The following is a 12,181-nucleotide window of genomic DNA, read 5'->3' on the forward strand; positions in this document are numbered from 1 at the left end:
AGGCAGGTATAACCACTCTTTCAATATAATTGCAAAATTCTCAAACATAATTTCTCAAGATTTTAGGCTACATGACCAAATTTATTCTAAGTATTTTGTACCTTTATCAAACTATTCCTCTTTTTATGCAACATAAATCTTGACAAGTAATGGTCACATACTAAACCAAAAGGTTAAATTGTGTTTTCTGTGTCTTTATAATATTGAATTTGCAATTTTGGTTCCTCTATTTTTAAATCCACAATTTTAGTCTTTTAATTTTATAAAATATACAATTTTAGTCCTTTCGTTGAATGTTGATCTTTTAATCGTTAAAATTGTAATATTAATAATGATTTGATATTAAGTAGCTAAAATAACAATTAATATTTAATAATATTTAGCTTAAATCTTTCTTTTTAGTTCTCACTTTTTTCTCATAAAAGTGACAAAATAAGATGAAAATAAGAAGTAAAAGTACAATTCAACTTAAATATCATTTAATATTAATTATTATATCATCTATATTATGTTAGGTCACAATAAATGCTACCATATTGTATATTATATAAACTAATGAGAGAAAAAATTGATTCATCTTAATTTATTATTATTTTCTACAATATTTATTGTGTCAAGATATATAGAGAAAAAATAATCAAAATTAAGTTATACTATTATATATTGAGAAAGTTCCTATGAATCACATTTATTGATAGTATACATAATACATCATTTTTATCATCCATTAAATTTTTACGATGGATAAGATCGACCAATATATTATTAGGCTTAAGCAAGTTTTAAAGTGATTTTTTTAAAAAAAAGTTAATAATAATATCTTTTGATATAAAAAATAAAATATTTTAAAAATAAATTTTAAAAAAATAATTATATTTATATATATTTTAAAAATGAGGCTTTTATAGTGAGTTTTTAAAAAAATGTAAAAAAGTAATTTTTAAGTTACGAAACTATAAAAGAATTATATACTTAATAATATGAATATTTATTTTGAAGGAAGCCTAAATAAACACTTTGTTGACTTTGATGATGGATGCTTCCAAATTTAATTTTTATTTATGTTAAAATAATATTTAGTGATTAAAAATTTCATTCCAAAAATACATATTAATCTTTCAAAATTACCTTTCTACAAAAAGAAATAAGTAGAGTTTTAAAATATAGCATATATCATGGCTATAATCTTGGACAATTGTGACTCGCGCACGGATAGTGTGGCAAGTTAATCCTCCTCTTCGACCCGACCAAGCTCCCCTTCTCTAACAGATGTTGTTTCTGCGTAATACAACAATACATTCGGAATGATTCAAGTGCCCAAAACAATAATGTGACTGAGAAAAAAAAAATTTAACTTTTGTAAAAAATATACTATACTAGATCATTTCATGTAAAACTTAATAAGAGTGATGCATATGAGGGCATTGCATCCATGGGTTAATAAGGTAATATACCGTATCACTGGTCTTATCTTATCTTATATATTTAATAAAGTTTGATTATTTTATAGAAGCAATAAGTAGTAGTAGTATTTTATAAGCAAGGGTGTCTGGGACCATCCATAACAAGTGTGCCGCTAGAAAGCGCACTTATCACTTATCAACAATAGCGCACACAGAAACCAAAACCTCTGACCCTTCCTTACCTCAAAAGTCTCAGAACCCTATCCATAGCTTAATAAACAAAGATATTTTTCGTTTAATCTCTTCCCTATCTAAACCCAACTTACATTAAAAAAATATCCAAACCCAACAAACTTTGTTTAACACAGCACATCACAGTGAGTAACACTCACCACTCTCTCTCTCTCTCTCTAATCCTTTCTGCTTCAACAATCCACACTCCTATGTTGTTGATGGAAAACTGTCTCATCCACCACCCCCATCACGCACTCCTCACCCTCCCATCATCATCCCATAAACCCCACTTCAGATTCTTCACAAGGCCTGATCTTGGTGGTGGTGGTGGCGGTGTCACTTCTTTTTCTTCGTCTTGTTTATTACACCATAGCCATAGGCGTAGACCCTTGATAAGGGCAAGTGCTGGAGCCAGCCACTGTGAGTTTAGTAGCCTGAACTCTCCTTTGGAGCCACGTTCCATGGTGGGCAAGTTCCTCAGTGGTGTGCTTCAGAACCACCCTCAGATGTTCCATGTTGCTGTTGGAGAAGAACTCAAGCTCTTGGCTGAGGATCGTGATGCGGCACATGCCCGCATGCTGCTTGGTTCTGCCTCCGATGAGGCCCTACTTCACAGGTTCGTGGATGATCACTTTTTATGTCCTTTTGGTTCGTCTTTTCTTAAATTTGTTTTTATGTGGTTTATGAGGTTAGAGTTTCGTGTGGTTTTTGATGGGAGGATCTTTCTATCTTGAAATATTAGTCAGACTGCACGTGTTTACTTGAGATTTGATCTGTGCCAAGGTTTTAAATTGTGGTTCGGTCACGGTTTTGCTTTCATCATAATCCTTGATTTTGCGAGAAATTGCGGATAAACGTGGCTGATGCGGTGGAGATCACAAAATCCTTGACGTTGCGGATTGTTTTTTAAAATTTTGATCTGTGTCTTTATGATATATGCGACTTCAATGAGGAAACTTTGGTGATCTCGCGTGTAAAATTATTAACTTTGCATCTGGGGTTTTACTAGTGGATGTGGAAGCGTAAGGGGGTTATATTTTCTTTATTTATTTAGGTGGGATTAACCTTTTCTTGTGAAATGCCTGATTTTATATGAAACGGGGAAGAAGGTTGAACTCAATTTTGTGAACTGGTAGAGATTAGATGTTTATTTATTTGTTTGTTTGTACAGATACATGAATGTAAGGAACGAGAATAGACAATTTGAACTTTAACAGGATTGATCTGGTTGTTTTATGGTTATCCATGTTGTGCTATTGAATGTTGATACATAAAGAAATTTTTTTCGCGAGTGTGAGAGAGAAACCATAACTGAAGGGGTAAGATATTTTCCACGACAGAGAAAACAGGGCAGAATGGTGAGCACAGGAAGAATCAAGAAGGCAGGTTGTTTAGATGGTAACTCTCTTGAAACATTCATAAGAAGACTCCAAAAACGATGACCTTATTCCGTGGCAAATTTTTGGGGCCGAGCTTGAGGATGCAAGCACGTTGCTACAAATCTCCAATCATATTGGCCAATTGCATATAATGCAGTTTGGTGACAAAGTTTTGGCTTGCATGTTTTGACCTTCATAGCTGAACATTTGAACCTGTCCAAGATAAAGCATGAAGTTAGTAGTTGTCAGGAACCCCTAAAAATTGTTCTATGGGAAGGTAAAAAGGCTTAAGAATAAGTGTCCTACTGCTTCTGAGCCAGCATGGTACATATCACTCACCAGGGAATGCTAGGTCAGTGAACTTGCCACAGGTCATTTACATTAATCCTATCTAGATTTAATCAATGGGATGTGTCTAGTCTGTATCCATAAGATAAGCATAGGTAATCATTAAGTAGTGAATACATAATGTCCATAATTTTTCACCTTGGTATTGGACATTCTTAAATGACATTTCAAAGAGACAGTGCCTCAATCCATTCTTTTTGCAAATGGTATAGTGATAATAGTTGATGAATCTAGAGAAGGATTAGATTCTAAACTTCATTGTTGAGAGTAGCAGCTTTGTCACGTGGGTTTTTGATTAAGTGGGAGTGAATAAGACAGCCTATTGAATGTAAGTTCAATATGATGTGAGTTAGTGATGGTTTGGTGGTGAAATTGATGATTGTATCAAACCATACAACACCTTGGTTGAAATTCCTTATCTAAAGCTAAACCAAACTTTCTCTGATCTTGACTGATTGTTTTGCAGCATCTTAACATTTGGTAGAAAACTATTTTTTTTCCAAAAATTAATGGCCTTATTCCTGTGCCGAGTGAAGCTTTGGAGGCTGAGAAATTAATGGTTACATGATTTTAAGCTGGTGATTTTAGAATTCCCTTCCTTGATCAAACCTTCAAACTTTGAGCATGAATAATCAGTATTTCACTATTTCTTGATATCTCTCCTTATTCGTTGATGATAAAACTTCTTACTTTTTGTGAGGGTAGCATAACTAACAGTATACTTTTGACCTCCATTGAAGCCTTGAAACAGACTATATGAGCTTTTATTGGATTTGAGATGAATTAATTTTTGCTTCCTTTTAAATATAGGCATTTCCTGTGCCCACTTTGACCTGAATGGTACCATAATATCTTTCACATTGTTTTAATTGGAGTTAAATATTCATGGACTTTTCAGATCTTAAGCATTATCTACATGATTAAATGAATTGGGGTATTGCCTGGCATCGAAGTCATACCCTGGAATGAAATATACAGAACGGTTAAACCTTCGTCTTAAATTGAGGTAGCTGCATAGTAAAATTGTAGTTATTCATTGAAAAGATGTTAACTTAAACCTTTTCTGAATGCCAGGAGGATTGCACAAGTTAAAGAGAACCAATGTCAAATTGCTGTAGAAGATGTTATGTACTTGCTGGTATTTTACAAGTTTTCTGAGATAAGGGTCCCTTTGGTTCCAAAGCTTTCTAGTTGCCTTTATAATGGCAGGCTAGAGATATTGCCTTCTAAGGACTGGGAACTAGAGTCTATTCACAGCTTGGAAGTTTTGGATATGATAAGAGAACACATAACTACTGTAACTGGCTTGAGAGCAAAATCTAGTGTAACTGAGTGCTGGGCAACAACCCAAGTTAGACAATGCTTACTTGCCCGAGTTTACGTTGCCTCCATATTATATGGTTACTTTTTGAAGTCAGTGTCACTGAGGTACCACCTAGAGCGAAACCTGTCTTTGGCTAATCATGATCTTCACCTTGGCCATAGGACTTCCCTTATGAGTTCTTATGGATTCAAAGATGCCATCTTTGGCCACTTGAGTCACATGCCATCCATAGGGCAAGGGTTAATCAGGGCGGAAGAGGATATTGAGGACTTAAAATGTTATGTTATGAGCTTTCACCCTGGATCATTGCAGAGATGTGCCAGATTGAGATCTAAGGAGGCTGTGAATTTGGTTGGGAGTTATAGTTGTGCACTTTTTAGCGACATGGAATCGGGTTCAGTTGAAAATGATGATGTTATTTTGACCTCGTTTTCTAGCCTGAAGAGACTAGTCTTGGAAGCTGTTGCTTTTGGATCTTTCCTTTGGGAGACAGAAGATTACATTGACAATGTATATAAGCTTAAGGATGATCAAGTAGTGTAAAGGCATTGGATGCCAAATAAGTTCTGAAGTCGTCGAGCGAATTCTCCTTGTATATATAGCGAGTTTTGGTTTTAGCTTGAGTGTTGGTTATGTTTATATTGTATATATAATGCACACTACATAATGTAAAGTTCTAGTGCTTGGACTTTCTTTAAGTTGATAGTATTTTAAATTGTAGAAAGTTGATCTCTTTATGTGGAACTGTATCTTTCTTTTGAATGTTTTCCAGGATTTTACATTATGTCACTAGAAAAAAGAATTGGAGTTTCTTATATGAAAAAGACAAAACTTACATGTAGTTTATTATTATTATTATTATTATTATTATTATTTTTGGTTATTTTTCGATCAAAATTGTCTTGTTAACCTATATTGATCTTTAATACAAATTTTTGTTATGCAGATATTCGAGGTTAAATTCTAATTTTGCCAGGAGAATAGTCGTAAAAGTACTTAAGAAATTGTATTTTCTAGTCTGGGCTCTTATATTTGCGCTCCTCTAATAACGTGTGCCTCCAGCGTTGAGTTATTGAAGCTTGATGTTGTTCAAAACAAAAATGGTGCTATATGGTCATTTCTTGCACGCAAACTTTCTTTTAAACTTAATATTGCCTTTTCCTTTCCTTCTGCATGTCACGTTGATGAAACTTATCAGCATTTTTAACTCTTTAAATCATAAGGACTTGTTTGATGGGTTGATGTTTTAGGCTTATGTTAATAATTACACAAATGTCGCTTTTCTACCTTGATTTTTTTGTTTACAGATTTTTCTATTAAAAATATCAATTTGATTGAGGATTAAATTGAAGGTTTTAGTCTATTGCTTTTCAATTTTCATGACTAAAACTGAAGGCGCAAACTACGCAGCATTAGAGAATGAAACTAGATATTTCCTAGCGCTACATGTGAAGTGTAATTGCTTCCAAGCATGAGTGAAACAAATCTTCAATGATTCACCAAAAGTTTAGTGTGTATTTTTTTATAATATTTTTAATTATCCTTGTGAATTTTCCTAGACGATGTTTGGTACATAACTAATCCATTGACTTGTAGCTTGAAACTTCTCTAAACAATGGCTACAACAATAGTATACTTGTATTATACAGAATTTGAACCTTTAAACTCTGATAATTCTAACTTTATGCTACAAAACCATTGCTTTAGCTTTCTAGTCTTCTCCATCAAGCCTTCCATGCAATGTTGGTTCTTCATAGAGTAATTATATTTGCTTCAAGGTGTGTTTAGACCTAATTGCTCAGCTGATTATGGAAGCAATGAATTTGCTAGTCTTTGCAGTGTTTGATCTTCTAAAAGATGGCATCAAAGGATCAAATATCGGTTATTGGGTCTGTGGTTGAGGTTCTTGCAGAGAAATTAAAGATCTCATTTGAGGAGCTTTTGAAAGATTTGACAAAGCTATTTGATGATCTTCTCTCTAAGTATTTCTAGAAGATAAAAAATAGGAAGGAAAATTAAAATAAGCTTCTCTATAAATTAAAACTAGTTTATTCACAAGTTAAAAATAAGATTTTGAAAAAATTAATAGGATAGAATTTCTACAAATTAGTTTATGTATAAGTTGATTTTAACTTATTAGGAAGTTTATTTCGTTTTTTTCCTCTATTTTTCTCTTCTAATTTTTTTTTAAAAGATATTTATCCAAATAGATCTATTATCGTATTTAATTGAAAAGTCAATAGAAATTTGTAATTGTGTTTCCAGACATTACCTAACTAATCGTATTTTCTATTTTATAGGGCCTGATACCAAGTAATATTCAAGAACCACAGCACCCGACTTCAGTTGGTACAAGTATCCCTATAACTGGATTTTAGGTAAACCCACTTCAGTTGCCTTGTAATAGTTGTCTTTGTCTAACATGCTATTTGCAGTAGGGCCTAAGTATTACTTAAAAGAGTACTAATTGTTCAGTTGGGGGATTCTTAGAGTTTTCAAGTTTTAAGTTTCGTGTAAGTTTCTTATAAGCAATACAAGAGCAATGAAACCTTGCAGCTTATACTTCACATTTTTGTCTTAAGATTCTATTCCTTTTTGAAAAAACTATAGGAGAACATATAAACTGGTTGCAAATATATATTATGTTAATGCAGGTTATGCACAATTTGCATCTTCCAATTTAATCACCAATAAGAGGCATGAGACAAGCTCCACTAGTTAGATCTTCCCCCAATTGGGTCTGTTCCATTGCCACCAGCACCTTCTGGTTTAAGGAACACACAACCACGTTTTATGAACTTCATCCCAACTCCTATGTTGCCACCTCATGGACGAAATCAATCTTGAATTCAAGTCAATTTGCTGCAACTACAGTGGAAGACTTTCTCGAATTCACATTAAATGATGTAAAAATGCACATCGAATGTGCTCATGTTTTGAATCTTTTTTGTTTTAAACTTGTTGTAAATACCATGAAGGTGTTGTACTTGTTACTTGTTAATGCAACTTGAAGATCATTTTGGTGGAGAAAATGCAGTATTGCCTTTATTTCTTTTGTTTAATCTTCAAGTGCTTCATTTCAGTTTTTCTCTGAGGTGTGTTAATTTAAACGATGGTTTATTTGTCAAGTGCTTCAGTTCAGTTTTTCTATAAAAAGTGTTAATTTAAATGACGGGTTTTCTTGTTAAATGACGATTCAGTTGAAATTTTCTAAAAAAACTCCTTGATATTAAGGAGAAGATTTTGAATTAATGTATTTCAATTAAAATAACGATAAAATGGGCAAAGAATAATAGGTTTAGGCTTCACTTCATTAGAATTAGGAATGAGAAACAAACACTCTTCTGAACTTGAAACAAAAAAAAAAATTGCAATCAACTGAAGCCTAAACATATCAATTAGTATTGCTGGACCATTAAAATTGAACTTTAATTTGTTTACTCCCCGAAAAACATAACAGACTAGTGGTAACAATAGTTGAGCATCCAATATGGAGCCATGAAATTTGTTGATTTTAAAATTTAGTCACATAATTTTATCTCTTAAGCTACTTTTACAAAATCAAGTTTCTCGACTCGATAGTTATAAGACTGCTTTAACTATGCTATTGTCTTCAGTTGTACAATGTGTTTTTGTAGTCTTGTTACATTCCTACTTGGCAAAGACCAAAAAGCTAGAATCCTTTTAGTTGAAATAAACGTTTCCATTTGCAGTCGAGTTCTAAAACAGACTTTATTATTAAATTTTATGAAAAATGCTAGTAATGTGATTATTGGACATAATTAACGTGAGAGTTACTAAATTATACGTTTAATTTTTTATTTAGTGAAATTCTCCTGAAACAAACTAATAATAATATTGGATTGAAAAAAAAAATTACTCATAAAATTTCTCAAAGGTTAATTAAAGATGACATGATATGTTACTCATCGCAAAATCAACCCCACCTCCACCTTAAAGACCTGTATTTTTGGTCTCCATGATGTTGATATACAAAATAAAGTTGAGAAAAAATCCAACAAAGTAAATCCTCCACATGCTCGATGTACCATAGCCTCCACCTCTTCCAAACAATAAGGGGAAGGATGATTGATCCAAGTCCAAAAATGAATCCCAACTCAGTACTTAGAAAGTTCCAATCAATTGAGCTATGTGTTTCATCATAAGCTAGAGATGGTGTTGTTGGTGACTCATCATCAATACAATTTTTGGTTAGTGGGGGTCCACATAACCATATATTCCCTTCAAAGGAATCTGATTCAAAAGATTGAATTTGCGTTCCCGTTGGAATTTTCCCTGCTAGATGATTAAAAGAGAGATTCAAAACTGAGAGGAAAGATAAACTTGAAATCTCAGTAGGAATTTCTCCACTCAAAAGGTTACTTGATAGGTCCAAGGACTCAAGTTGGGTCAAATTTCCCAAAGATGATGGTATATGGCTTGAAAAAGCATTATGTGACAAGTTAAGAACAATCAATGCTCTAAAACTCATAAGCTCTTCTGGTATTGGACCTTCAAAATGATTTGATGACAAATCCATTGAAGCAAAGATGGTTGGAATTTTGACAAACTTCATTTGCAAGCCTTTGTTGACAACCGTAGCTGAATCTAAGTAGGCTCCCCCAAATTGCAATTGGTAAGCATTCACAAAATAAGAGAACATAATGTCTGTGGCCAAACGAGGTATAGCTGCTAAAATTTTGGCCAACTTCATGACAAGAATTTTGTCAATAGAAGCCAATGCATCCTTGTAACGAACAGAATGATGAAAGTCATACAAGTCAAAAAATAAATTTCCAGACTTTTGTTGTGTTTCACCTTTATCACCAACCATTGCTATCCAATTTCTCAAAAGTGCTTGTGGTAGGGTACCAGAGAAGTTATTGGAGGCTAGATCAACAATATGAAGCATCTCCCAATTACCGGTGCTCTGTTGACATTCAATGGGACCATGAAGTTTGTTTGTCCTTAAAATCATCACTCGGAGGGTAGAAATATTCCACAAGAAACATGGAAATCTATCACTCAATATGTTATTTCCCAAGTTCAAGACTTCTAATTTTTGACAATTGACTAAAGACTTTGGAATAGCACCCCCCAAGAGATTCCCATTGAGATTGAGGAATCTTAAATTACACGAACTTGAAATTGTGTTAGATAAAGGTCCTGTAAGTTTGTTTCCACCTATATCTAATACCCTTAGAGTACTGCTTCTTGAGGTCAAACACCCGGGCATGGAGCCATTAAAGTTGTTATGGGAAAGGTCGAGCATCCGTAGAATAGAACAATTGCAAAAGGATTGAGGGATTTTCCCATGAAAGCTATTGTTTGAGAGGGACAGGAAATATGTATAACGAAGACAGCTTCTTATGTCCGATGGGATAATGTTGAATTTATTGCTTGAAAAGTCCAAATGGACAGCACCTTTTATGAAACTGGGAATTGACCCACGAAGTTGGTTGTTGTGAAGATCAACCATCCACGTATTACAACTGAGATTTTCAAAGGGTCCTTCCATGCCTATCAAAAAATTGTTGGATAGGTTCAGATTGAGCATATTATCAAATCTCCAAATCCAATTGGGTATCATTCCTTGAATTTGGTTGTTAGACAAGTCTAAAGCAAGCAGTTGGGATTGATTTCTCAAGAAAGCTGGAATTTTCCTTAACTTGCAATTACCCAAATATAGATTTTTCAAACTAGGAAATGATGAAAGGCCATGATCATCGGTGAAAGTGGTATCAACCGACAAGTTGTTGTATGAAAGGCCTAATATACGTAGGTTTTGCAGCTTTTGAAACACATCTAATCGTATGGTGCCATTGAATTGATTTGAAGAAAGATGGAGATAGCCAAGACTTCTAAAATGAAGAAAAGACATAGGAACAGGTCCTTGGAACCTGTTATTGCTTAAATCAACAAACTGCAATGAGGAGAAAGATGCATTTTGGAATTCATCCAATACACCATCAAAATTATTATGAGAAAGGATAAGCTCCTGTAGAAATGGAAGTGCAAAGAGAGTTGGGGGTACTTTCCCATTGAAGGAGTTATCACCCAAATTGAGGCTAACGAGATTTAAAAGTCCTTTCCAGTGAGTAGATGTAATTTGACCTGTGAAATCATTTTCAAAAAGGGATAAATATTTGAGATTCTTGGACTCATTGAGCGATGGAAGAGGACCACTGAAGTTATTGAATGACAAGTCCAAGTGAAAGAGCTGGGTGAGTCTTGATAATGAGAGAGGGAGTGTTCCATTGAATTGGCAGTTAGATAGATCCAATGTAGACAATTGCTTCAAATTGGAAATAGTACCGGGTAATGGCCCAGAGAAATTTGAATTGCTAACATTCAAGGTTTGAAGAAGTCCACCTTGTGGGAATTTTGGCAATGAACCACAAAGGTCTTGATTATCTGATACATCAAGGACCTTTAGTTTTTGTATTTGGAAGATACCCTTTGGAAAAACATCAGTCAATCCACAACCTCTAAGTTGTAGAGTGGTCAAACTTGATAGATTTCCCAAGGATTTTGGCACTGGGCTTGACATATTATTCAAGCTCAATTGAACAATTGAAAGTGACTGAAGCTTTGATAGTGAGGAATCGATTGGTCCTGAGAGGTTGCAGGATGACATGCTCAGAACTTGAAGTTTGTGCAATGAAGATATGGCATGATACCATTCCTTTCCAGTGGCAAATACCTTTACACCATCTAGATATAATTCTACCAGTTCTGTGAGGTTTTGCAAAAGTGTTCCTAAATTTGGCTTCTCAAGTTTTAGAGTTTTTTGTGAGGTAAATGATGTGGACAAGTCGAGAGTAGATAGCTTGGTTAGATGAGCAATTTCAACTGGAATTTGCCCTTGAAATCCAGCATTTGACAAGTTCAAATACTTCAATTTCTTTAGAAAGCCAAACTTTAATGGAATCGAAGAATGGATGTCATTGTGTGCCAAATTCAAATTTTGCAAATATTCTAGGTCGTAGAGACTCGAATTGTCCAAGCCTCCGGTGATAAATTCTTCACTCAAGTCGAGACTAATTACACGTCCCTTGCTGCATGCTACTCCATTCCATTGACAACAATCGCCGCTTTGATTCCAATGAACTAGCTTTTGGGATCTGGCTAGGTTGAATATAAGGTTATGCTTCATATTGACCAACAAGAATTGTTGATGAACAAGACAGTGGCTTGTTGCATTGATATTGGTACTCAGGTTTATAAAACATATGGATATAAAGAAAGACAATAAGGCTGGATGGAGTCTCATTGGTGATGATGGTTTTAAGGCACCTTGTGATTGATGGGTACAACAATAAGGATTGTGATGTTTTAGCTTAGAATGTTTTCCACTTATATATAGCGTGCTATATCATCAAATTCTAATGTGAATGAGTAAGTTTCTACCCCCATCATTCCTTGAAAGGAATCTTGACTTTTTTCATTCAAAATAACAAAAGTACCAATATAGGTTGAAATAAAATTGGAAT

General features: G+C 34.0%; 2 protein-coding genes across 4 annotated transcripts; one reads left to right on the forward strand and one right to left on the reverse strand.

The window, feature by feature from the left end:
• Positions 1–1,626: 1,626 nt before the first annotated feature.
• On the forward strand, positions 1,627–5,450 carry LOC109805359 (phosphoserine aminotransferase, putative (DUF760)). 3 transcript variants are annotated; one of them, XM_029272694.2, is made up of 4 exons: positions 2,113–2,253; positions 2,978–3,368; positions 4,263–4,370; positions 4,439–5,450. In XM_029272694.2, exons 3-4 carry the CDS (start codon positions 4,330–4,332, stop codon positions 5,229–5,231), a joined length of 834 nt encoding a protein of 277 aa, XP_029128527.1. In that variant the 5' UTR covers positions 2,113–2,253; positions 2,978–3,368; positions 4,263–4,329; the 3' UTR covers positions 5,232–5,450. The 3 variants fall into 3 exon arrangements, with proteins under 3 accessions (XP_020222997.1, XP_029128528.1, XP_029128527.1); XM_029272695.2 differs by lacking the exon at positions 2,978–3,368 and having other exon boundaries at positions 2,112–2,253; XM_020367408.3 differs by lacking the exons at positions 2,978–3,368; positions 4,263–4,370 and having other exon boundaries at positions 1,627–2,253.
• A 3,175-nt stretch (positions 5,451–8,625) lies between these two features.
• Positions 8,626–11,844, reverse strand: LOC109804945 (receptor-like protein 41). Its single transcript, XM_020366870.1, has one exon. It carries the CDS (start codon positions 11,842–11,844, stop codon positions 8,626–8,628), a length of 3,219 nt encoding a protein of 1,072 aa, XP_020222459.1.
• Positions 11,845–12,181: the final 337 nt, after the last annotated feature.

This window comes from Cajanus cajan, chromosome 3 (genome assembly GCF_000230855.2).
Source record: "Cajanus cajan strain Asha chromosome 3, NIPB_CcT2T_4, whole genome shotgun sequence".
Lineage (NCBI taxonomy): Eukaryota > Viridiplantae > Streptophyta > Magnoliopsida > Fabales > Fabaceae > Cajanus > Cajanus cajan.

Bases quoted from the DNA above. Each gene is read 5' to 3' on its own strand.
- LOC109805359 (XM_020367408.3), top strand. From the start codon at position 1,847: ATGTTGTTGATGGAAAACTGTCTCATCCACCACCCCCATCACGCACTC. The intron at 2,254-4,438 runs GTTCGTGGATGA...TCTGAATGCCAG, and splicing joins GATGAGGCCCTACTTCACAG to GAGGATTGCACAAGTTAAAG.
- LOC109804945 (XM_020366870.1), bottom strand. From the start codon at position 11,844: ATGAAGCATAACCTTATATTCAACCTAGCCAGATCCCAAAAGCTAGTT.